Genomic DNA, 26,670 nt, shown 5'->3' with positions numbered 1-26,670 from the left:
AGGAGAAACAAGAGATCTGGGTTTGATCATTTATAGAAACCTGAAATTTAGGGGACATATTACAAAAGTAGTGAAGGTAATGCAGAGGATTGCTGCAATAATGAGAAGGACACTGACCTGCAGAGATAAAATGGTTATCATTCTGTTGTATAAATCTCTGATCAAACAACACTTTGACTATTGTTCTCAGATCTGGTCCCCAGGATTTGAAAAGGAGAAATTAACTGTGGAAGGAAAGGGTACAAAGGTGGATAATAAAGATGGTTTCAGGACTTTTAGGACTGTACAATGTTAGTTATGAGGATCGGCTGAGGGAGTGTGGACTGCAGAGTTTGGTGGATAGAAGAAGGAGAGGTGATATGATTGAGACTTTTAAACTGTTGAGAGGCGGTTACAGGGGACATTGGGGAGTTCTTTCACTTGGTTGAACAGCAGGAAGGAGTCTTGACAAGGGGCCATCCCTGGAAGTTATGAAAGGAAACTGTGAGATAGAGGGTGAGGAGTGGTTTCTTTGCATGGAGGGTGGTTGAACCATGGAATGCATTGCCTGATGGAGTGGGGAGAGCGAGAACGGTCAATGCATTTAAGGAGTGGTATGATAGACTTTGTGTTTCCTAAGAGGGACCTCCTTCGATGAGTTTTGATAGACTTGTGTTTCTTAGAAAGGACCTCCCGTGATGAGTCTTTTGACTCCATGGAGGCCTGAATAATAATAATAATAATAATAGTACACAAGACAGTGTTCAAACCAGTCTCAAGTTATAGATCTGAGAATTCGTTCAGAAATAAAGTACTCAGTCAAAGACTAGAGACCAAATATATGAAAGTCTGGTGAAAAATTAGGGGAGTGAGCAGATGGTATCAGTGGCAGATTCGTATTAAAAATGAAGATATTAGAAAGGGATTTAACATTTTTTGCATTCAAGAATGTGTATGCAAAGCTAGTCTAAGCTGGTATGGTCACTTAAACAGAATTGGAGAGGAAAGAATAGCAATACAGGTGTTTAATGCCAAGATTGCAGGAAAGCAACTCAGAGGAAAACCAAGGTCCAGGTGGATTGATTCAGTCAGAAGTGCCTTAGAAGCACAGAATGTTAGATATAATAATATTGAAGTACCAATAAGCAATAACTAATTTTGAGGAAAATTGTGGATTAGAGATTAACAATAATGTAAACTTGATGATGTAGTGCTGTCATAGTAGCCTGAGCATCTGCTGTGCATACATATCAGGAAATTGATGATGATGATGATGGTCATCTCACCTATACAGAAAAATAGAATCTATTAAAGTTCCAATATATTTTGTCCCATGTTACGTGGATATTGTCAGAGAAAAAAAGATATACTCAGTCAGTTTTGCTCGAAACATGAATTACAAAATATATGGGAGGGGATAACCAAAAATAACTGGAAGTGGAACTTGGCATATACGCATTTTCTAGTTACAGATAATGCCACAAGTCTTGTCATCCTTTCTGAGCTGCACGCAAGATGACATCTTGCGCCAGTCTGGCATATGGCATCATCCTGTATGAACTAGTTTGTTATTCTGGCTGCATTTTTAACTTGGAATTATTCTTTTCATGAAGCGAAAAGAATAAGATAAGAAGAAATAGATTGTATTCACTTTATGAATACAATCTATCTCTTTCATTTCCTTGTACTAGCAAATATATACCTACAAATATATGCCTTCAAGTTTTTGAAGAAAAGGACATCAACTTCTTTCCATTGAAAACAAGATTGTGGAAAAGATATATAGACAACATTTTCTTGATTTGGAATCATGGTTCAGATTTACTCCAAGAATTCTTGAATCATCTTAACAATCAACATCCTAGGATAAAATTTACAGCAGAACTAGAAGTTAACAGTTCACTTCCTTTCCTAGACATAAAACTTACTTATTTGTTTGAAAAACTAAAAATCTCCATCTGTGGAAAGCCTACACATGCCAACAGATATCTTCATTCCCATCATTATCCACCTCATTTGTATTATTTTTACTCTAAGAACCTGTGCATATACTCTTATCAGTAATAAAGAAGAGATCACAAAGAATTAATGCTGCTTTTATCAATTTTTCAGAAGAATGGTTATCGTAAACAGTTGATTTCTGAACTCTTGTTTAATTATCCTACACACTGTGCTGAAGAGAGATGTGAAGTTTATATCACCATTCCATATATCAGCTCTATTTCTTAACAAATTGGCAAAAATCCTTAAAAAATATAAGATTTATACTTTATTCACTGCCTTATTATAACTTCAATCCTGGCTTCAACCAGTAAAACCTAAACATAACAATTTGAAGTATCCAGACGTGTACCTTCTTTGGTGGGGGGCTGTAAGGGACTGTAATTCCACATATTAGGTACAAACAGAGAAATCAGTTTAGCTTTGTATCAAAGAACATCTCAGAAATATCACTTATTGTAAAACTAGGCCACAGCCTTATCCAATCTTATGCTTAGTGCATCTGATCACAGTCACCATCAGTCCACTATACACCCAGTAAACTGGGATAGATCCGAAATTATTTAAAATGCTATGATGAACTTAAAAGAAAAATATTATTATCAACTGAAATTGTACTAAATCTTGTTCATCTATGTCAACCTCAGCCACAACTTTTCTGATGGTTACTCCTCTGCTATTCATCTATGATGGTCACGAGCTCATGTCCTCGTTTCCTATGTATCCCATGAAGTCTTCTAGAAAGACAAAACTAGTAGTGCCTTTGGAAATGAATTAGTTATTTTTTATTTTAACATATATATAGTCACATAAATTATTTTCCTGAAAAAATAATATATATATATATATATATATATATATGTATATATATATATATATATATGTATGTATGTATATATTATTAAGTCCACGTGGTTAGCCTAGTGGCTTTGCGCCTCGCAACCATATGACTGGGGAAGGAGTGTCCTAGGTTCGATTCCTGTCGGAGACGTGAGGAGCTGAAGGATCTTTCTCAGCCATAGCCAAGTTAGCCGGTCTTGGGCGCGGGCAGTAGGGTTTTTTCCGCCAGTTTATCTGGTGTTTTTCATCCCACGAGCAGGCAAACCGGCCCCGTGAACACACAGGGATACAGCCAAGAATATCTTGAGGCTTAGGAGTGACCATTCTATCCTCGTATTTTGGTTACGAAATCCAAGCATGCTTGGAAGGTTGTGGGCCTTAAAGGCCTGTTAAAGCCATTGGGATAGGATATATATTATTAACTATATATTAATATATATATATATATATATTATTAACTATATATATATATAGTTAATACACACACACAGAGGGGAAGCAGGAAAGTGCTGACGAACATCTAGAACCAGAATTAATTAGTTTTATGTCATCTTATATATTCTAAAAGAAAAAGGACAAATTATTATAATTTGATGAAGGGGGGGGGGTTGAAGGATTTTAAGATATGTTCTTTCTTGTGATTATATCAATTGATTTAATATCATTTTTGTTCTAGCCCCCCCCCCCCTCCTGATATATATATGTGTGTGTGTGTGTATTTGACTAAAGTTTATAAGGCAGGACACTAGAATAAGTTGATAACATTAATTTATTTTAATTAACAGCATAATGTTTCATCCTAATTGCACAGGATTTCTCCAGATGTAAATATACAAACTAGTAGACAAAACAGTAGCAACTAACAAATATGCAGTTATAGAAGACACTGATGTTATTTTTAAAATATTTCTAATTGTTCGGAACATTCTGCATGTTTATGCATATGTGAGCGTATTCGACTAATGAAGGCTAAGATATACTCAAACAAGTTAATACTTTGGTTAATATTTATATATTTAGGAGCTAATGCTATTTCCAAAGACATCTAGATTTTTCTCTCTATTGTACCATAGCAACAGTGTAATAGTTCTGATTTATCCCATAAAACTTGATGTCTCATTTGCGAAGAATCTTGTGGGTCAGCTGGAGAGAGCATATGTGATGACAAAGCTGAAGCTTCACTTCTATTATATTCAATATCTTGAAGATGTTCTTCAATGCGATGTTCAATTGATTTTTCTGTCTGTCAATAGTAAGATGACCAACAATCACAACATAGCTGAGAAACACCCACATATTGAAGTAAGGCTATGCCAAGGTTTTGTGAATCAGAGTAGTGATCTCATCTTGATAAAGGAAGTAAATACTACTTGAGCTTTATATTCCTTAAGTATTTTTGCTAGTTTTATGGAAATAGAGCTAATATATGGGAGAGTGACGAATTCTCTTGTTTTCTTCTTCATTAGAAATTTCTCTGGTCTCATGTCAGTTGAGTAGTCTGGAGATGATGTGGTCATTATAGCCATTTTGAAGGAAAGTGTTTCTTAAATGTTGAAGTTCTTTGGCTAGTTCATCCTTATCAGTGATGGGTCAGTGGGCTCTTGCTCCTAGTGCGGAAATAATACTCAATTTTTGAGGTTCATAATGATGGGTGTCCTGTGTAGATATGGAGGAAGAGGGTAAAGCTAAAAAACAACCTATGGATTTAACACAGAAACCAGACTAGCTCTCTGTTCTCTTCCTCCACATCTATAGAGGACACAAAGTAGAGTTTTCTCCCTTCTACTACATCCAATAGTAGAAGGAATATATTCTCTGATATATCTTCTTGCCAAACATCTAACAGCATTTAAAGGTCGAGATCATGTTAGATCAAAAATATTTATAGAAAATAAAATAATAGAATAGATGGTACAGTTTAATTATTTAGGCTGCATAATAACATATCCAAAATATAAAGATATAGATGAAAAATTAAAGAAATTTCAGAAAATCTGCAGAACAGTTAACAGGACATTGAATAAAAACACAACACAAAAACCTCAACTAAAATTTCACAAAGTGATGGCCACTTCCTCTCTATTATATGGTTCAGAAACATGGACTGTTGAAAAGAAATATGAAAGTAAAATAAAGGTGCAGAGATGAAATTTTTAAGAGCAGTTAAAGGATGTGCAAAATAAAAGAAATGAAGACATCAGAAAAACTAGATATTTATAATGTAAATGAAAAGATCTAGGAATATAGAGAGAAATGGAAAGAACATTTATTTAGGATGGAAAGATATCAGCTACCAAAAGAAACGGAAAGATATAAACCAAAGGAAAAGAGTGAGAGGGGAAGACCATTGAAGTCGGAACAGGCAAATGCCTCATCCTTGAAGAGAAGAAGAAGACAGATTTTTGTACCATGAAGTTTTTGATGCCAGTGTATTGCTTAAAGGTGTTTTAGAAACTTCCAAAGTTCAAACTGCATGATTACTTTCTCCAATTGGAGGAAACTCTGCTACCTCATTTATATGATTTTTATTATTATTATTACAGGCAACTTCAAGGAGTACTTAGACTCATCGTGCCAAGAACAACTATTCAACATTCACACAGTATCTATCATACTTCGCCTTGAACTCATTTTCAGTCATGGCACCCACAACAGACTCTGGCAGCCTATTCCACTCATTCACCACTCTCCAAGCAAAAAACCTAGCTCAAACACCCTTGCTAACCACACTCTTGCCCAGCTTCCATGGATGGTTCCTAGTCCTCCCACCACCAGTCCTATTCTCCAAAATATCTTCTTAATTAATCTTGTAGAAACCCTTCAGTAATTTGAATGTCTCAATTATATCATCCCTTTTCTGCCTATCAACCAATTTCTGCAACCCACAAATCCTCAACCTGTTCTCATAAGGTTCATTCCATAGACCTGCTATCTCGTCTCTGGATCATCTCCACCTCCTCCCCATCAAGAAGAAACCCTGGTGCCCAAATCTGGGCACAGTGATCTAGATGGGGTCTTATCAAGGCTCGATACAGAGGAACAATAACCTGTTTGTCTCTGCTCGTCAAAGTATTTTTCAGCAACTGAGTGATTTGATGAGCTGATTTAGCCACTTTTGCAATGTTCCCCCTAAACTTCAACTCCCTATCCACCAACACTCCCAAATCCCTGGCCTCATTAATCTCCTAGAGTAAAGTTCCACCAATGTGGTATACTGCTGTTAATCTTTTCACCCCAAAATGCATAAACTTACATTTTGCCACATTAAATTGACATCCATTCTCCTTAGCCCAGTCCTCTAAACTATCCAAATCATCCTGTGAAATTTTGACATCCTGTGTATTCACTATTGCTCTACCCAACTTTGCATCATCAGCAAACAAATGAACAGTTCCTCTCAGATCCTTTCTTATATCGTTAATGAATAAATTAAACAGTAGTGGTTCAAGAACAGAACACTATGGCACACCACTAGTCACAGGCCATCTTTTGGACTCTACTCCTGAATAAACCACTCTCTGATATCTCTCCATCAACCACCCTCCTATCCATCTCACCAGCCCTATATCCATCCCCATATGCTGTAATTTACTGATTAGATTTCCATGTGGTATCCTGTCAAAGGCCTTAGCAAGGTCCAGTAGAATCACTGTAAACCCATTACCCTTATCCAGTTTGGCTGTCACTGTGTTATAAAACGTGAGCAAGTTACTGAGGCATTATCTACCCTTCACAAAACCATGCTGTCCCCCATACAGTATCCCATTTTCACTTATCCATTCCTGTATTTTCCTGTTGACTATTTTCTCCAAGACCGTGACAACGATTACTGATATGCTGATCGGTCGGTAATTTACAACAGCAGTCTTGGAACTGCCTTTATGCAGTGGAACAATTTTCTCCTCTTTCCACCCCCCTCAGGACTAACCGAGACCGAAGACTGAAATTAAACAAAATTGTCTAGGGCACTGACAATTCTTTTGCTGCTTCATGTACGACACGAGCTGGTATACCATCCAATCCCACAGATGTGTTGACATTGAGGTTTTGTAACACACTATTCACCACCACTTCATTCACCACAATTCCCGTAAGCTGTTGGTTCCTTCATTTCTGCAATATCACCACCTGGAGGATATACTCTTGCAAAGTGTTCGCTCAATTCTATTATATAAGACTATTCCTGGAAATTTTGATTTCTCATCATGCAAGAATAGCTAAACTGGCTCTACAATACATGCAATTCAGAGATATATGTTGGCCAAATTTTTTTAATGCAATAAGTTAGCTTTTTAATTCACTCATATTTTATTGTTTCAGTATATTGCATAATGTTCATTTCTTTTTATTTTCAGTTGGAAAGTAGATGATGTGGAACTTAATGAAAAGGACGGATCAGGAACTTTTCTTATGACTTTTCTGAAGCCTTTTACTACATATGCTGCATATGTTCGTACATATACTGTGGCATCAGCTTCACGTGGTGCACAAAGTTCCATTATTTACTTTGATACAAAACCTGACAGTAAGTACAAAAATGAGGACAACAGTTGTTAATTTGATTTTCAATTTGTATATAACTTATTGTTTCATTAAGATTTAAGTCATAATGATTGTCTTTTTTTTTTTTTTCCCATTTGTGTACTATGTTAATGTGTGTCATTTTCATTCTCATTCTTCATAAATTATTTTCATAGAAATTTGGATATTGAAATTTTTTGGAGGAAGAAATAGAAAAAAAAGTTACCCAGTACGACATTAAATCACTTTTTTAATATGTATCAGAAAGGAGTGAATAATGTAAATCTTTTTCCAATGACTCTGATCTTTCACAGAGTTGTTTATGATAATATACCAGATTTGTGATTTTCATTTGCTAAAACCTTGTGCGTGCGTGCGTGCGTGCGTGCGTGCGTGCGTGCGTGCGTGCGTGCGTGCGTGTGTGTGTGTGTTACCAAGAAATTTTATATACATGGTTTTCAAGCAAGCCAAGTTTGCACCTGAAATATTTTCAGGTCTGAGACAACTCGTGGTAAAGGTCGCATAAGCTTTGATCACTTGCCTAAGTATCCCATAATACAAAGCACTTATCCTTACGGACATGTACAATGCTATGTATTATGGGAAGGGCCACTTCCCAGACCGGTTTCGACCTTTATTGAGGTCTCGTCAGTGGGAGCCAGATGAAGAGATGGGTTTCCAAGGTTTCCAATACAAGTTGCCACAACTTTAACTATAGGATGCTTAGGCAAGCGATCAGAGCTTATGCCACCATTACCACGAGTTGCATCAGATCTGAAAATACTTCAGGCACAAACTTGGCTTGCTTGCTTGTTTACTTACATGGGAAAAAAGGATTAAAACCAAGTATATAAAATTTCTTGGTATCTTTAACATATTGTGCACCCAAAGTAAAACAACTTTCTACATATATATATACATACACAGATAATCAGTCTTCAACTTATGTCAGGATACTTTTCCAATTATCTTGTCTTAAGTTGGAAATCACTGACTTACTAACCTTTAACATGCCTGAATAATAAAATATGTAGGTCTGTTTTGTTATATTCTTTAGCTAATCTTATATTTGGTTGTAGTGAAATAATACTATGTACAAATCAGAAAAAAGAAGTTTATATAATACTATACTGTATTAATAATGAAACTTTAGTGCAATTCTGTTGTGCTTCCATCTGATTATTAGTAAAATAATCAGATGGAAGTACATGGATAAATAGTAATTCTAGAAAGTCTCTGTTTATTAATTGGACAATTCATTGGGGTAGGCATGAGAGGCTAGGTAATCAATAACAAAGTATTCTGAGGATGGTTCACCAGATATGTAACTTGTGGAAGGTCTTGGCTCATCTTCAGGGGATGAGGTGACAGCAAGAATATGCTTTGTACATTTGTACAAAATTATGTTCATTACATCCAGCTTATTCTGTATGGGTTTTCCTTTTTTTTTTTTTCTGCATAATTTCTCTCAATTAAGCAATTGCAGATTGCATCCTATTTAGCAAACTGGAAGCTATTTACTTTGCTAAATATTTCCACGATCAATATTTTCAAATAACCAAATTGCCTTAACAAAGCCAAATCTTTCAACCAATGCTTTCAGTGTAAATTTTTTTGGGAGGAGCCAGGCTCCCTCTTTTTTTTTTTTTTTTCCCTGCAACTTTCTATGATTCTAGTTGTGTAAGTGTTTTTTGTTTGAGAGCACTTCTTTGACAGCTTCCATCCCTACATGTTAGTCCTATTCATGGTCGAGCATACCTCTCAGTGATGGTACTGGCCTGTTTGGTTTGTCCTCTTTTTCTTTGCTTTTCTTCTAGTTTTTGCTCTACTTCTCCTGAGTCTTTATTACTAATTAAAATTATAATAATGGAACTAACTCACGTAAAATATTATTACTAGAATTTTCACCTGAGTTTCATAGGCATCTTCAGTACATGTATAAAGCTAATTAAACAATAACTGACAATTCCAAAAGGCGCCACCTAAGTAGCTAATGTAAAAAAGGTCAACAACTTTCCTAACTTATTAAAAAAAAAAAAAAAAAGGAAATATATCTACTCTATAATATAAAATGATAAGCCTTTTTTGGTAACGTTTTTGTCTCATGTTTTTTGTCAAGTTATTTGAAACGTTTTGAAACTCAGGGGCTACCCTGAATGTCGAGTCTTCAAAATTCGAGTCATCAGTATTCAAGGAGAACCAGCTTACCAGTCCAGAACTCTGGGGGTTGGGTGCAGTAGGCACCAGCGGGCGGAATCCCCTTTTGAAGACTCGACACTCAGGGGCTACCCTGAGTGCCGAGTCATCAGAATTGAAGGAGAACCAGCCTACCAGTCCGGAACATGGTGGGGTTGGGTACTGTAGGCTCCAGGGGGGGAGTGCCCCCCTAGTATATATATATATATATATATATATATATATATATATATACAATTGAAAAGGGTTAGGAAAAATTAGCTGATTTGTAAAGTACTATCTCCAGCAAAGGGGAGGATAGACGTAAATCATCAGATCCGTTTAAGTTAGGAGAGTGAAGTAAAGTTTCACATGTTTCATTATAAAGCCGTTCCATGAGGAAATGACTTTTGTGAAGGACTTGTCTTGTTCCAATGAACTCTATGTCTAGTGTTGATGGCATGTTCTACAAGTCCAGACTGTTTACATTCAAGGTATTGAATATAAGACTTGTGTTCTTCTAGCCGAATAAAGGCAGATCTTCCTATTTGTCCGAAATAAGATAATTTACAAGAGCAAGGCACAAATGTCTTACACATAAGGGATAGAAATATGCATTATTTCTTCTGTATTTGAAGAGGAAGACGTATCAAAACTACTCAAAGCTCTTTTGATGAAGGAATTCTTATGTCCATTAGATAAAAAGGAGGAAATAATGTATTGCAATTCTTTCTGTAATAGATCGTCTGAAGAACAAAAGGAGTGGGCCCGATGAACCAGTGTTTTAACACGTTCGCTGCCACACTCGTCAGGCATAGTTTGTTACCACATGTCAAGTAATTTCATTTCTTCAAGGTCAGTATGAGTAAATCGTTGCTGGCGGTAAGCATCATATGAGTATATTTGTAGTTGGCTTGTGAGGCTCATATTCCAACTACGAGTATACACACTTTCGCTGCTACGCTCCACATGCCAAGCACTTTCACTTCTTCAAGTTCAGTATGAATAATCTCGTTGCTGGCTGTAAGCATCATACGAATATAGTCATAGTTGGCTTTTGAGGATCATTGGCACCGAACATGTTAATAGTTCCTGCTTTTTGACTGGGATGGTGATGAGATTCAGCATGGATATAATGGCCTGTATAAGTCTTCTTTCTATAGACTGAGAAATGTAGGTTACCATCTGGTTGGCGAAGAATTAAAAGATCTGAAAAGGCTAACTGCTTATTTAATTCTACTTATAGTGTGAACTGGATCCTTGGATGAAGTGCATTTAATTTCGAGAGAAACTGTTGTAGTTCATCAGAAGAGCCATTCCAGATAGCAAAAATGTCATCTAGATATCTGAACCAATGAGTAGGTTTAGGAGAAATGTTGTCAAAAATACATTCGGGCCCACTCCTTTTGTTCTTCAGGCGATCTATTACAGAAAGAATTGCAATACATTATTTCCTCTTTTTTATCTAATGGATATAAGAATTCTTTCATCAAAAGAGCTTTGAGTAGTTTTGGTATGTCTTCCTCTTCAAATACAGAAGAAATAATGCATATTCCTATCCCTTATGTGCAAGGCATTAGTGAATGCATAGTAAAAGTTTTAAAACCACTAAGTATTTTTGTTGCCTTTTGACCAGTCAGAAAAATCTCCACCTTTCTCACTTCGCCAAAGGACAAGCTTTCTCATCTCAGTTATCCAGGTGTCTACCAGATTCCTTGCTTTTGTGGATTATCTTATTTTGGACAAACAGGAAGATCTGCCTTTATTCGGCTAGAAGAACAGAAGTCTTATATTCAATACCTTGAACCTGAACAGTCTGGACTTGCAGAACATGCCATCAACACTAGACATAGAATTTATTGGAACAAGACAAGAGTCCTTCGCAAAAGTCGTTTCCTCATACAACGGCTTTATAAAGAAACATGTGAAACTTTACTTCGCTCTTCTGACTTAAATAGATCCAATGGTTTACGTCTATCTCCCCTTTGTGGGAGATAGCACTTTACAAATCAGTTAATCTTTACTAACCCTATTTAATTATATATTTTTTTCCCCTTTTTTTTAAATTTTTTTTTTAATAAATTACGAAACTTATTGACCTTTTTTAGTTATCTTACATTAGCTACTTAGGTGGTGCCTTTTGGAATTGTCAGTTATTGTTTAATTAGCTTTGTGTATGTACTGAAGATGCCTGTGAAACTCAGGCGAAAATTCTACTAATAAATGATATTTTACGTGAATTAATTCCGTTATTATAATTTTAATTATTATGTCTACTCACAGTATTTCCTCACTTAAACATAGTCTTTATTACTATTCTATCTTCCAGACTACCATCACTAGGATCCAATGCCATGCTGCCATGTTTGCAGTGCAGATCGACCTGTGGACATCTGGAAAAGGGTATACTGGTAGTGTTGCACTACTTTGAACTCTGGTTTGGCAAGACAGGCAATTCTGGGGGGCCTAGCCAGGAACATTTGGCTAGTGGACTTGCCTGCAAATGTCAAGGGAGTTGCAGTAAGTCTCTTTTCCCATCGTCTAGGGTTTGCTGTGGTGCTCATATAGCATCTGGGGTAACCCTACCATTCTACTCTCGAGCATAGTCATTGCTTGCATGATATATGTGTGGTTCTGTGATGGGTGGGGAGCTCTGATGCTGAACAAAAAACCACTCGAGCATGAATCCTTCATCCTCAGTCATTTCATGGGCTCCTAACAAAGTCCCAACCAAGCATTGATACCACTGACAATTTTCAATAACAGAAGTAAGAAACAAAGATGTGATCCAATTATAAATGCAACAGTTTTTCTAATCATCCATGCTATAGGTGAAAGGCCAATAGCAAAAATGTTACCCTTCTTCATTTAGAAGGGTTAGCATGTTTCTCCCAAAACAGTTACGAAACTGAATTCTGGCGATGTCCTCTTAGAAACATTATGTCAACAACATTCCGAAAAACTACTCAGAGCAACATCAATGTTTGGAATAAATACCATTAATAGTTATACCCCTTAAGACACTCATTTCCTGTAGAGGATTGATATCAGAATGGGATCTAAATCTTCCTGGTGAAAAGATATTTTCAGAGCTGAAAGATCAGGGGTGACAGGTATGAGGTACATCATGATCTGCAGGGATGGTTACATAGTTATAACCAGAAACATCATTGTTACTTTTGATACTCTGAAGCCTTGAACATCTGTTAAAACAGGGCATCTCAAATGTTCTGTTTGACTATACATCCCGTATTAACTAAGATGCTTCAAATGAAAGAAATACGAACATGCCCAAACTACCTGTCATGGCTCTGCCACCTGTGTCTAATGTGTTAGTAAAGTGCATGATAACCAATCTTGCTCTGTAAAGAAACTAAATGTGTAAACTCTCAAGGAGAACATCTAGCATACTCCTATGCATGTCAGAAGTGGAAAGATGAGAAAGAAATACTAAAAATGAGAAAGTTAGCCACCACCACCACCACCACAGCTCTGAGATCCTCTTATGCTGAGAAGGTACCAATTAAGAAAATATCCATAGTAACTCAAATGCATATGTCTATTCCACTATTTGATAATTTCACCATACCTGAACTATATGATCATGTTTCTCTGTTGAGCACATCAATCACCCGATGTACAGACCCACTCCATTCTCTGAGAATCTACTTGTTAAAAAAAATTGTGACAAGGTTATCACTTAAAGACAAACTGACAGACCCCCCCCTTCCACAAAAAAAGGATACTTCCATATCCACTGAAAGTAACTTGAACTTACCCAGTGATCCTGACACATCTAATGATGTTTTGGATATTTCTCCAGAATAAGAGATGGATACTGGCTGTCCATACTTCCCAAAATCTAGTCACAAATATAAACCTGATAAGGGACGTCCTCAGCCTCCTGGAAATCAGACAAGTCTATCAAACCTAAACAATAGGAAAATTTTAGCAATGGAACTGTCATGGGTTTTTCCAGAATATCGATGATATCAAGCCCCTGCTGAAAAAACACAAGCCTCTTTGTTTCTGTTTGCAGAAACCTTATTCAAAAGCCAGTTAGGATCCTACCTTTAGGAATATCTCTTTAACATGACCTCTCCCTTATTAATGACAGAGAAAATGCCTTCTTGAGCCTTCGTAGTTCAGTTGGTATAGTCATAGCCTTTTGGTTGGAAAGACCTGGGTTTGATTCCTATCTATAATATAGTCTCTTTCAACCAAAGGTGAGTTAGCCAGTCTCATATGGTGGTAGAGGGTTTTTTCACCAGGAAACTTTGGTTTTTCGTCTCCCAGAACAGGGAAACCAGCCATATGAACAGAGAGATTTACAGCCATGAATTCTTACTACAATATGTGGAAGAGGTAATATCCTCACACATAGTTAACCATGAGTCATATCATGGTAGTTAACCTCCTAGATAGGAGATGGCACTTGAATGGGATGGGAAATACCTTCTTCCATATGCTTACCCACTCTTATTCTGCATTTGAGCATACATTCTGCTAACCAGCCATTTTACCACTGCTTACATGGGATGTTGATGAACATATATATGGAAGTGACCATTTTCCTCTTATCAACACTATGTCTTCACATAAACCATATCCTCTACATTGATGCCCATGTGGAAAATGAACCAGACTGACTGCAGTACATTTTCCCAACTTGTAAAATTTGATACTGACGTAGTCATCCAAATATCTATTAATGAATTAGTGAAGTATATCACAGATTGTATTGTCCATGCAGCCACTGCAGCAAAAAAGGAACCGAGAGTGCCAAGCAGCCAAAAAAGATCAAGATAGAGCATGGAATATATTTCGTAGATATCCTACCACAACAAATTTAAATGTACTTGGGCCAAAGCACATTATATGATATGTCAGAATCAAAAACAATCTTGAATTAAATTTACATCATTGATTAATCAAACAACCAGTGCAAAAATTGTATGAGATAAAATCCACAAGATGAAAGGTAGATACAGAAAACACGTTTGTCTACCTTTCATCATAATGGATGTATTGTTGCTGATCCCATAGCTATTATGGATACTTGGGAAGAAAAACTTGGCCAAGATCTCAGAAACAGATTCCTAACCTCTTGATTTTTTTAATTTTGAAAGAATAACAAGAGAAACAGCAGCTAAGCTTGTGCACCAAAAGGATTGAACCGTACAATCTGCCCTTTGTTAAAGAGGAAATCAAAAGATCATATCAAGCACCTGCTGCAGAAACCTCTTTGTTTCTGTTTGCAGAAAACTTATTTAAAAGTTTTCCTTTGAGTATCCTACCTTCAAAAATATCCCCTACTAGCTTTTGCTGTCTTTCACTAGCACAGTCAGCCTGGATGGCATCCATTATGACATGATAAAATAACTCCCATCATCTTCTATGGATCGTCTCCTCTTGCTATATAACAGAATATTTACAGAGGAAGAGTTTGCAGACTCTTGGCATAAGTTCAATTATCATTGATATCCCAAAGCCAGGTAACGATCCTGCGCAGGCCAGCAATTATCATCCCATTGCTCTGACTAGCTGTCTTTCTAAGGGCTTGGAAAAAATGATAAACATAAGGCTCTCTGATACTTAGAAAGCAACAATCTTCTTTCATAAAAAAAATGTGACTTTCATAGACACTAATCAATATTGGACAGTTTTGTCTGTTTAGAAATATGTATAAGAGAGTCACTTCTGAAACGAGCATTTTTAGTGTTACTTCAACATGGAAAAAATCTATGTCACAGCCTGGAGATATGCCAAGTTAAAAGACCTGTTTAATCTTGGTCTGAGGGTTCCTGAAGGCTCTCTCTTAAGTGTGATCCTCTTCACTATTAAAACGAACTCAATTACTGAACATTCCTCCTCCCACAGTAGGCAGTTGCCTTATGTCAATGATTTCACAATTTACTGTCACTCCTTCAATATGAGGATCATTGAAAGATAACTTCAGTAAGTAATTGACTGTGTCTCATCATGGGCTCTTTGTCATTGGTTCGGGTTATCTGCTGAAAAAAACTGTCTGTGTATACTTCTGCTGGAAATACACTCTCCACCCCTGATCCTGATTTCAGAATATGACAAATTTTTATTGCTGTAGGTCCAGAGGCAAAGTTTTTGAGATACATCTTTGATAGAAATCTAACTTTCTTTACACACATTCATCATCTTTTGAATAAGCAAAAATAGCATTAAACATTTTCCACACACTATCCTCTACTGAATGGGGTGCTGACCAATGTTCCTTGCTCCGTATTTATCATGCACTTGTACAGGGTGTTCGGGATAAATTTGACAGTTTCGTAAGGAAAAAGAAAATCTTCTTTGTATCTATTAAATTTAATGAATTGACAAAAAAACATTACAGGCAGAGTTAATTACAATACTGTCAACAAGATTTACTCAAAATAACCACCATTAGCATCGATCACAGCTTCGATTCTGCTTCGGAACCTCGAACAAGCTGATGCTACAGTCTCCCTGGGAAGGGCGGCAAAAACTGTTTTAATTTTATCCATTAACTGGGCTTTTGTATTACTGGAAGTGCGATTGGTGTCTTTTTCAACTGCGCCCCATACAAAATAATCCATGGGGTTAAGGTCTGGGGAGTTTGGAGGCCAAACATTTGGACTGGTGAAGTCGTAGAAATTTTCAGACAACCATTTTTGACTTTTCCCAGAGGTGTGGCAAGGGGCCGAATCCTGCTGCCATACATACGGCCTACCATTGGCTACCCTTGTTATCCAGGGCTTGACTACAGTTAGCAACTCCACGAACAAAGCCCGAATTCCAATGCCAGGGTTCTTCAACACCTGTTCCTGCAGATTTGCGAGGAATTCTGCTGTACGAACGCAATCAGATCGTCTGCTAGGGATCTTTCTTCTTGCTACATCCTCGTAGTCACCATTGCAAGTCTCTAGTTCATGCCTGATTGTTTTTACTGTATTCAGGGAGCATTGGGCAGCAGTCGTAATATCCTTATTTTGATGGCGGGCACGAATCATCATGATACAAGTTATTCTCTTCCATGATTCAGGTGGGTTCCAGCTATCCATCCTTTCCGACATCTTGTATATGAATGAAGAAGGGTCCAAACTTTTAAATGAAGAGAAGTGTGTGTTAATACATGTAACTTACGGAAAAATATAATTAATTATAAATATGTCAAATTTATCCCGAACACCCTGTATGTTCAAAGCTTTATTATGGATCCCAGGTTTACAGTTCTGCAAAAGAGAGAGCATGATCCACTGATTAGACTCGATCCCTCATCAGGATATCTGATTAGCTACCAGTGCTTTTCACACATCACCATGAAAAAGCCTTTATGTTTAATCAAATGAACTCTCTCTATCACTTAGACCAGGCATGGCCAGCTTCATTCTATATGAGGGCCAATATGTGTTGAATGGTAGCATCACGGGCCACACACTTTTAGACAGAACTTAAATAAAAATAAACTCTGCATTTTTTCAAGGCAATAGTTATATGTATTGAATTACTATATTTGTTAAATCACTTTACTACTGGGAGAACAATATCAAATACTTGACTAATTTAAATATAAGTTGTTAAATTAAATTTAGTTACATATTTCTGGGTTTTTTTACATATAACACAACTGAATGAGAACACTGTAGGCATTCATGTATAGCAACAAGTTCATCAAAGTCAATTTTCAACGATGATGACGATATTCGTAACAAATCCTGCAGGTGGCCGAATCATCACAAAGTAGCCGAATGACAAATCAGTCATTCGGCTACTTTGTGATGATTTAACTGCTCTCATAGTTGAGAAAGTGCATTCATATATATGTGCTTCCAAACGTAGATGCAATTCTCAAGCTGAAATCACTCAATGCAGGATATTGGATATTTTTCCCTTGGTACCAGTTTCCAAAAGTCAATGCCTATCTCCACTCTTGACTGGAAAAAGGGGTCACCTTGATGGTCACACAACTCCAATTGAATGGTGTCATGCTGCTCTGAAATGTCGCATTTCATTGGGTTGTTAAATAATGTCAGTTGTGGCCGCATATCACTGAAGTCAGAAAATCGCTTACTGAATTGCTCCAAAAGATGGTCTAACATTGGCACAGAAAACTTGAAGTCAGTGTCATGGCTCTCCTCCAACTCCCTGCAGGAAGGGAAATATACCAAGTTTCCTCTGACTAGGGTGAATTTAAAAACCCTCAATCGACTTATGAACCCATCTAGGTGTCCAACTAAATCTGAGATTGTTTGGTTACGTCCCTGTTACTTCACGTTGAGTTCATTCATGTGGTGTGTGATGTCTGTTAGATAGATGAGTAAGCTGTTAAAATGAGGATCACATAGTTTTGTGATTACTTCTTTATTTGTCTTCTGGTGTTCCTCTAAAAACTGTTTTATTACCTTTTTCAAAGCAAAAAATCATTTCAAACAGTTCCCTCTGCTTAGCCAACGTACTTCTGTGTACAACACTAAATCGTCATATTCTGCCTCCATTTCTGTTAGAAAAGAAAGAAACTTGTGGCGGATTAAGGCCAGATTTCCACCCTTAATTAGATTCACACACTTCATTATAGTTTTCATAACATCCTCTATCTCCCGAATTTTACCGCACAGAGACTCCTGATGTATAATGCAGTGCAATACAGGGCAATTGATTCAAGCCTTCCTTAGTAAGTCAGCTAAGCCTGTTTTAGTACCACTCATTGATTTGGTGCCATCTGTCACAATAGCTGTGAGATTGTTGATGTCATCAGTACCATTTACAACCTTCATAACCACATCATAAATGTCTTGACCTTTGGCTGTGTTATGCAATGACTCTAATGCTAGTAGTTCTTTTAATAACAAAGTCTTTGGAAACAGTTCAAATGAAAATTAGAAGTAGAGTTGTATCTGTTATGTCAGTTGATTCATCCAGAGCCAATGAGAAGTAAGTTGAATCTGTAATAACACATTTTAATTTATTTAATATGTGAGAACCTATTTCCTTGACTCTTTTTGTTACAGGTTGTTTTGATAGTGGGATGCTTTCAAACTCACTGGCAATTTTATCTTCCCCAAATGCATGTGCCATTTTCACAGAACAGTGTTTTACAAATTCACCATCAGACAATGATTTTTTTTTGCTTTTGTTATCTCTGCGCTTACAACAAATGATGCTAAGAGTGAGTTTTTTTGTATTGATGTTGGTTTAGTAAAAATAGATTTCCGAGCACTAACCTTTTCTTCAAATTACATACAATTTTAGTACATACTTGTCCAACATATTCTTGGTATTTAGCGGCATGGTGCTGTATGTAGTGGCGTTTGAGGTATTTTCCTTGTGCACAGACTTGAACACACACAAGGCACTGTGGATTGTTGTTGTTATTGTTTATAAACAGAAATTCATTTTCCCATTTCTCCTAAAATGACCTGTTTTCTTCACAAATTTTATGTTTGTTACTCATAATACACAAAGGCTGAAGTAACTGACCAATGGACACAAACTGCAATACCACTGTTAACTGTGAAACTGAGTCTCTGAAACTGATCACTGTAACGAGAGCAGAGGAAGTGACTTCCAATGATGCGTTACTCTGGAGCGCATAGAAATCTACTACTACAGCTCACACAGAGAAGCAGTAGATTTTATAAATTGAGTAATCTTTTTAAAGCAATTTTGATTACGTGTTGAGAATATAAATTATTTCGTCATCAGAAATAATGAATATAACTAGTATATCAATCAGAAAATGTGCGGTCGAAACTAATAGCTAAATTGCTAATACATATAATTTAATATAGTTTTTATCCTACCGCGGGCCGCACAAAATAATGTTACGGGCCGCATGCGGCCTGCAGGCCTATTGGCCACCTATGACTTAGACAAAAACATTTGTTTCTTAATTATGTCCTAAAAATAAAGTATCTTGCAGATCATTCTACATGGACTAGTCTGTTTTTCTATGTTGACGGGACCTGTATCAAACAGGTCAGACTGCCATACATCCTTTTGGTATGTGCGTTTAAACTGTACCAAACAAAACAGCATTCCTCCATGGCAGGCTTACACCATATCCTGCAACCTCACTTTGTGAACTACAGAAGTCTGATAGACTCTCATCTGTCTACCTTCAATTGTTTAATGCACACAGAGCAGCTGGTTCTGATTTCTTGCCCATCTATACTGAAGGCTCAAGATCAGAAATCTCTGTTTGCTGTCTCTTAATTATGTCCTAAAAATAAAGTACCTTGCTGATCATTCTACATGGACTAGTCTGTTTTACTATGTTGGCAGGACCTGTATCAAACATGTCAGACTGCCATACATCCTTTTGGTATGTGCGTTAAAACTGTACCAAACAAAACAGCATTCCTCCATGGCAAGCTTGCACCACATCCTGCAACCTCACTTTGTGAACTACAGGAGTCTGATACACCCTCATCTGTCTACCTTCAATTGTTTAATGCACACAGAGCAGCTGGTTCAATCTATACTGAAGGTTCAAGATCAGAAATCTGTTTGCTGTGCTGCTGTGTTTCCTAAAACTCCAATCTCCAACGAGATCCCACTTGATTGCAGTAATTACACAGCAAAGTTGCTGTATAATTACTGCAATATCAAAGAAAACTCCTACCTCTCTTCTCTTCATCGATCTCATTCCTGAGGACTCGTGACTTTGGCAACAATATTTCTCCATCTACTGCTATCTCTTGACATGGCAGTTGCTTAGTCCAAGGAAAGTCTTGAGATCCTTTGGATTTGATCTATCCATCTTGCTCTTGGTCTTACTTTTCTGCATTTTCCTTATACTTTTTCATGCATAATTTCCTTCTCAATGTTATCACCATCTCGTCATAACGTCTGATCGTCATTTCATCACTGTCGAAACTCCTACCAGAAGTGTATGTTTTATACAGACTCTTAGTATTCTTTACAGGCTATCTCCTGTCCGGTGTATGATCCACATCCAGTGCTTGGTGAGGTGCTTCAAATCTTGTACAAAATAAAGACCCTTCATTTTTGACCTGTGGTTGTGTTGGATCCTCAGCAACATCAGAATTAAGGGTAATTACTTTGCAGATGCAGCTGCTAGATCAGCTCATACTTTTTCAACATACTGTTTAACCGTCCCATATATTGGCTACACACAGGTGTTAAAATCAAAGTTAATTGCCCAGTGGCAATACTTCTGGCAGGAAACAGTGACGAACAAATTACATGAGATTAAGCCTGACATTAGTGCTGGGAGTCTAATCAATGTTGGAACAGAAGAGAGGAAGTTGTTCTTTCTAGGCCCAACATTGGTCACAGTCATTTCACACATTCTTATTTACCAAAGGCAGATGACCCACCTATCTTACTATTAGTCATATTCCTTGAGTGGGAGCGGTTTGCACAAGACAGAAATGACATTTTTACTTATTTGGCCGAGCCTTTTACACTGAGGCAGATGTTATCAGACTCGGACAAACTGCATGATGTTTTTAAATTTTTACAAAACATTAATTGATTCAAAGATATTTGATTATAACTTTATTTATGTGTTGATACTAAACCTTGTGCATACATTTTATTTACTCATTTATCTTCTTATAACTTTGTACTTATATTTTATATTATTCACTAATTTATCAACTCATAACTATTATTTGTTTATTTATCTTTCAACACCCTGTGTACTACTGTAACCTGGCACAGTATGACCTTTCCTGTCCTTGCACCATGAAATCACAAATCAATCAATTAATCAACCACAACTTCCAACCACAGATTTACTGGCCTGATTGATTGAGTGGTTTGCATACCTTCTCTCTCCAACCTACAGGCTGCAGATTCAAATCCTGTTAGCATGGATGTTTGTGCTTATCTTTAAGTGGAAGATGAATTTCACTGCCTGGTGCGAGACTGTTATTGCAGGCCTGAAGTGGTTTGAAAAAGTTGCATGTGTGGTTTCTAGAGCAGGGTTTCCAGACTATGTAAAAATAATAATTAAAAATACACAAAAAAAAAAAAAAATATATATATATATATATATAATATGGGTGATATATATATATCACCCATATTATGTTTTTGCATTTATTCCTGTTAAAGCCTTCCCCAGTTGTTTGCAGACGTCGCGTGATTCTTAAAATTGAACACAATATACTGTACTAATGCTTCATTGTCCTCTTCAGGAGGGTAATAAAGCATTAGTGCTTCATGAATAAGGCACTTTTTGCCAGGTAAACATTGTGTCACATTTGCTTTAATAGTCCGGGTGTGCTTTCAAAATGCATACACCTTTGAGCCCTTTGAAAAGATGTAAAGAGAGCGCAGTGAATCAAATTCTTAGCTTTCTAATATTTTTAAGCCGCTGAGAAGGCAGGGCTGGGTAAGCTAAAATTTGGAGCTCAATCACACCTAGCGTCTGTGATTGGTTATTGTGTCAACCAATCCAATTGAACGTTGTCACTTGACATAAGTTGAGCACTTTTTGTATCCGATGTATATTACAAACACTTGTTATGCATGTTTACTTGAACTGAAAATTTGAAAGTGGATGTTAGGATAAAAATGCTAATTGTGTTTTTATTTTGTTCGTGCAGTATAGCATCTGTTGAGGTTGCAAAATTTTTTTAACTGTATATAGAATTTTTATTCTAGTCTTTGGAAATAACAGACAGTAAAAATATCTATTCCTGAATAAAAATAAATGTTCTGTGTATTATAAGACGTTGTTGATCTACAACAAAATACCAGCATATGTGAGATTGATAAGACAGAATAACCACTGATACTAAAAAAAAAAAAAAAAGCTCTAATGAATGTAGGATTCCCAAAAGTGTGGATAATTCTGATAATGATCAGATGTTATGTATACTGAGTCTCAGTAAACAAAATAAAATTCTTGGAAAACAGAGCGAAATATACACAAACCAGAGAAATACTCATAACATGTGCAACAAATTTTACGAGGTGGTTTGCTGCTCCATCAAACCATATTTATTCCTGCAATACTCTCTCTCTCTCTCTCTCTCTCTCTCTCTCTCCCCCCCTCTCTCTTCATAAGTTTTTTTTTTTTTTTAAATTATGCCATCATAAATTCACTTATTCATGTTTAGAATTTATAGGATCGTGCTATTCGCGCTACCCAGCAACTTATAGGACACACATATCATAAATGATAATTATTAATAATTCTTGTACCATTAATGAAAGTTTTTCTACTCACACTTATTCTTTCCTATTCTCATATGTCTTATAAATGATGGTTCACATATTTTCATCTTTGAGTATTTCAAATATCCCAACCAAATATAGTATTCTCCTTCATTGTTGTTTTCTAATAAATCCTAAAACAGATTGTTCCCCTACTCTACACAGAAGTATTCAAAGTTATCCTGTAATTAATTGCATTGGACCAATTAAGATGAGCACTTATGCATTCTCATACTTTCATACGTCGATAAAATGCAATCACATGGTCATGGGCATCTGCGGGGGGGGCACTTCCCCCCGGGATTGAATAAAAATTCCACAAATTATAATCATCAAATTCATTGAGATATGTAATCTTACATCCTCGATCCTGGGACACTTTGTCTGTCTTAAAATTTTTTTATGGGTCGGCCTTTTTTTGGCCCACAGCAGTGTAGCCATAGAACGTGTTTTATTGCAGTAATAAAACACATGTTCCTGTTTTTGGTTCATCTTTTTCTGATTTGTGAACAGTGACTGGTTTGTTTGCCCTGTGTGTCTAGTGAGTTATTGAATGAAGTGTGAATTGTAAATTTATAATGAAACAAATACAGAAAAATACATTTTGAAAAGGTAAGTGTATGTAATTTAATAATATTATTTTACTTGTGAAAAATCTTCTATAGAAGGATTTTAGAATAAAATTTCTTCTATACTGATTTTACTTGGGAAATAAAAATTAATTTAATATATTTATAATTTGATTAATTCTTAACTCAATTTTGCTGTAATAAACTTGAGAAAAATGTTAGAATAAATTGTGATAAGAAAATTGTATAGACAAAGAATTAACTCAGATGGGATTAGCATGTAAGACCTGAAGCGATTGCAACTCTCGAAGGTTAGCGAAGTACAGGGTTTTCTGACTTGACTCAGCAACTGTCAGGTGGCCGAGAAGACCCCTCAAAAAAATCTGGACGATTGTATCAGCAGGAGTTCCAAGGTTGGGAGAGCAGAATAAAAGGGGGGAGAATTGAGGGAAACAGGGCTTTTAGGTGCGAGGATTTTCAAAGCTAAGGCTCTTTTTGGTGCGAGACTTTCGGTTCGAGGCGAGGCTTGCTGTTCCAGTTTTTTGTTCCTGCTCTCGCTGTGAGGAGTTTCCAATGTGTCCTGCCATTCCAAGAATGTGGATCCACGTCCTGCCTACAGAAGTCCGATGATGATAGGAGATTCATTTTAGCAGTAAAGACAGACTGTTCCAGAATTCCCTCCGCTAAGTTCCTGAGATCTCTGTTTGGAAGTATCATCGATGTCACAAAAAGTGCCTGTGAGTGAATTTTACCAGAAAGTAGAAGAAAGTATCAACGATCTCAAGGATCTGGATGACTAAGTAACAAGTAGGACCCTTTGTATAGGACCTTCCTAGGTGTAAAAATTTATGGCAAAGATTGATGATGTTGTGAATTGTTAGAATTAAGAACAGCAATAAAGGCCGTTAGTTAAAACAATAGTGAAGTAGTTTGCAGAGTTATGAGGAATTAGATAATGTTATATATTGAAGAAGAGATAGTATGTGAAAGTTTTAGTTAAGCCTAATAAGATATATAGTCTGAGTTAAAATAATGTAAAGTGTGTACATATCTGCTCCTGTGTCTGAATTATACGTGAGTGAATTTATTGCATTAGTCATTAAGCTTAAGAGAGAATTGTTTACTTATCCTAGTGGAGAACCAGACACATGAAGTTTATATTATTTCCATGTCTTTTAATCAGTGGATTTGAGTTGGATTATTTTTGGTATGTGTGGTGTTATTTTTTGTATGTACTTTAGTTTAGCATGAATAAATTGTTTTGTTTGTCAAATAACTTGCCTGATTCTGCCTGACCAATGCACTTCTTAGAAAAAGACAGAACCTGTGTGACCTTAGGAGTACAAGTAGCCATGACTGACGAATATAGTTCGCCCACCGATTAGAGATCCTTCGACACTTCTGCGCATCTCAGAAAAAGGAGAATCCATTCCGATAACAGGGTAATCAGTCCATATAGCGGGATGAGTTGTTTATTATTACTAGTCGGAAAATTAACTTCTCTTTTATGATTATTGTAGTTAACTATGTTGCTTGTATAACAGTTGGAAAATTTTACCTATAAAGCACGTGATTTCGCGTGTTGGCGACCAATTCGGACATCCTTCAAACTACTTTCTTTCTCCCCTTCAGCATGAATCGACTATTCTTGGAAAGATGCAAAGCAGGGACCTACAAATGGTGGGCGAACTATAGTAGATTTAAACATTGCTTGACTTAGAGATAAATATTAGAGATATTTCCGTGTTGTAATGGGTGCTTTCTTGCATGTTTTGGAAAGATATACAATTCCTCTACGTAATTTCTGATGGCTCAGTCGAAAATATAAATAAATTTTCAGAGATCAATGCGAGAAAAAGCTTGCCATTTTAGACAAAGGAAGAGCCTTCAGCCAGAGGCAGTTCCTAAATTCTAAAATACGAACACGTGAAATGGCATAGTCACGACCTTGAGAGGGGAGGAAGAAATTGATAGACTGAAAGGATTAAAGGTAATAGTCTATTGCAAGCAACGAGATTATACACTTGGCGTTACAACAAATAAGGTTAAGATAAATAAATTAAATAACTAACGAAAATAAGTGAAGAGAATAAATATAGAAATATTGAATACTTAAATATGAATTTTAAAGAACTCAAAAGTATCATTAAATTTTACATGTTTAGTTTTATTTTTTTGCTTTTAAACTGAAATAATTTAATTTAGGATTAATTAATTAGTTGATTTTTAATAAAATATGGCAGTCAATTTTTTTTATGTATGAAATTCTGCCAAAAACTATTAATTCTGAATACCTTTTTTTCCCCGAGAATTAAAGATCATTAAAATTGATGCAAAACGAAAATAATGTATTTATAGTTAACATCGACAGATAATTACATAAAAAAAAGCCAAAATATGTTTATTTATGTAATTATTTGTCTCCAAGCTCCCCCCCCGGATAATTTTCTGTGGGCACATGCCTATGCATATGGTCAAATTGACGTGACATTGGTAGCGCAGGTTGCATAACCCATATGACAGCACACCCAACTGAAATGAGCATGCAACAGCACTGATATATATATATATATATATATATATATATATAACTTTCTACATATATAAAAAACTTATATATATATATATATATATATATATATATATATATATATATACAGGGTTAGCCTAAAAGAAATAGACACTTTCAAAGTTTTACAGAAAGAAGAGTTTTAATAGCATGGCTGAAGTCCTTACATGGTTTTAAGAGTACATCCTGAAGTTTACATGGGTAAGTTACAAGTGTTCTATGTGTGACTCTTTTGTAACACAACAAATATCAATGCGATAATCCAGTTCCAAAAGAGCACAGTATGGTAAACAACCACCCACAAGGCATTCAATCTACGATTGGAGCAAGAAATTTAAGGAAACTGGTTGTCTGTGCAAGGGGAAAAGTTCTGGGAGACCACCAGTATCCAAGGAAACAGTGACTCATGTTCTGAAAAACCGAGAGCTGTAGTGGAGCATGTGAGGGATTCACCCAAAGTGAACATTTTTTGCGCTGTATCCCATAAAAAGGTGTATGGACCATTCTTTTTCCAGGCAAAAAACAGTGCATGGAATAACTTACCTAGACATTGTTGTATTCTGAATGAGGAGAATTGGAAATTATTAATACTTCATTCAGAGTCCAACATAATCGGCCATTCCCTAAGCCAAATTTGCTCATTAGACTAATATTCTCTTATTAATAGTATGCTATACATATGATTTCTTTCAAGTTATGTTTATTAATATTTATTTGTTCATTTATTATATTAATATGAAGTACAGTTATGAAAACTGTGTATTGAATATCACGTATTATAATGAAATTAATATTACTAAAACAGAGATAAAAACTATAAAATATGTA

The 26,670-nt window shown here is 36.2% G+C and overlaps 1 protein-coding gene across 3 annotated transcripts in view; it reads left to right on the top strand.

Moving 5' to 3' along the window:
* LOC150100615 (insulin-like peptide receptor) overlaps nt 1-26,670 on the top strand; it is a 782,259-nt gene that overhangs the window by 365,094 nt on the left and 390,495 nt on the right. For all 3 annotated transcript variants that reach the window (XM_090401273.1, XM_090401271.1, XM_090401272.1), the window contains exon 11: nt 7,176-7,345. In XM_090401273.1, coding sequence (XP_090257399.1) covers nt 7,176-7,345 — 170 coding nt within the window. The remainder of the gene's footprint in view (nt 1-7,175; nt 7,346-26,670) is intronic.

Source organism: Typopeltis vanoorti, chromosome 12 (genome assembly GCF_054136105.1).
Source record: "Typopeltis vanoorti isolate ZY-2024b chromosome 12, IOZ_Tvanoo_1.0, whole genome shotgun sequence".
NCBI classification, from domain to species: domain Eukaryota; kingdom Metazoa; phylum Arthropoda; class Arachnida; order Uropygi; family Thelyphonidae; genus Typopeltis; species Typopeltis vanoorti.
Note: the sequence above shows the minus strand (reverse complement) of the source record. Positions and strands in the feature narration are given on the sequence as shown.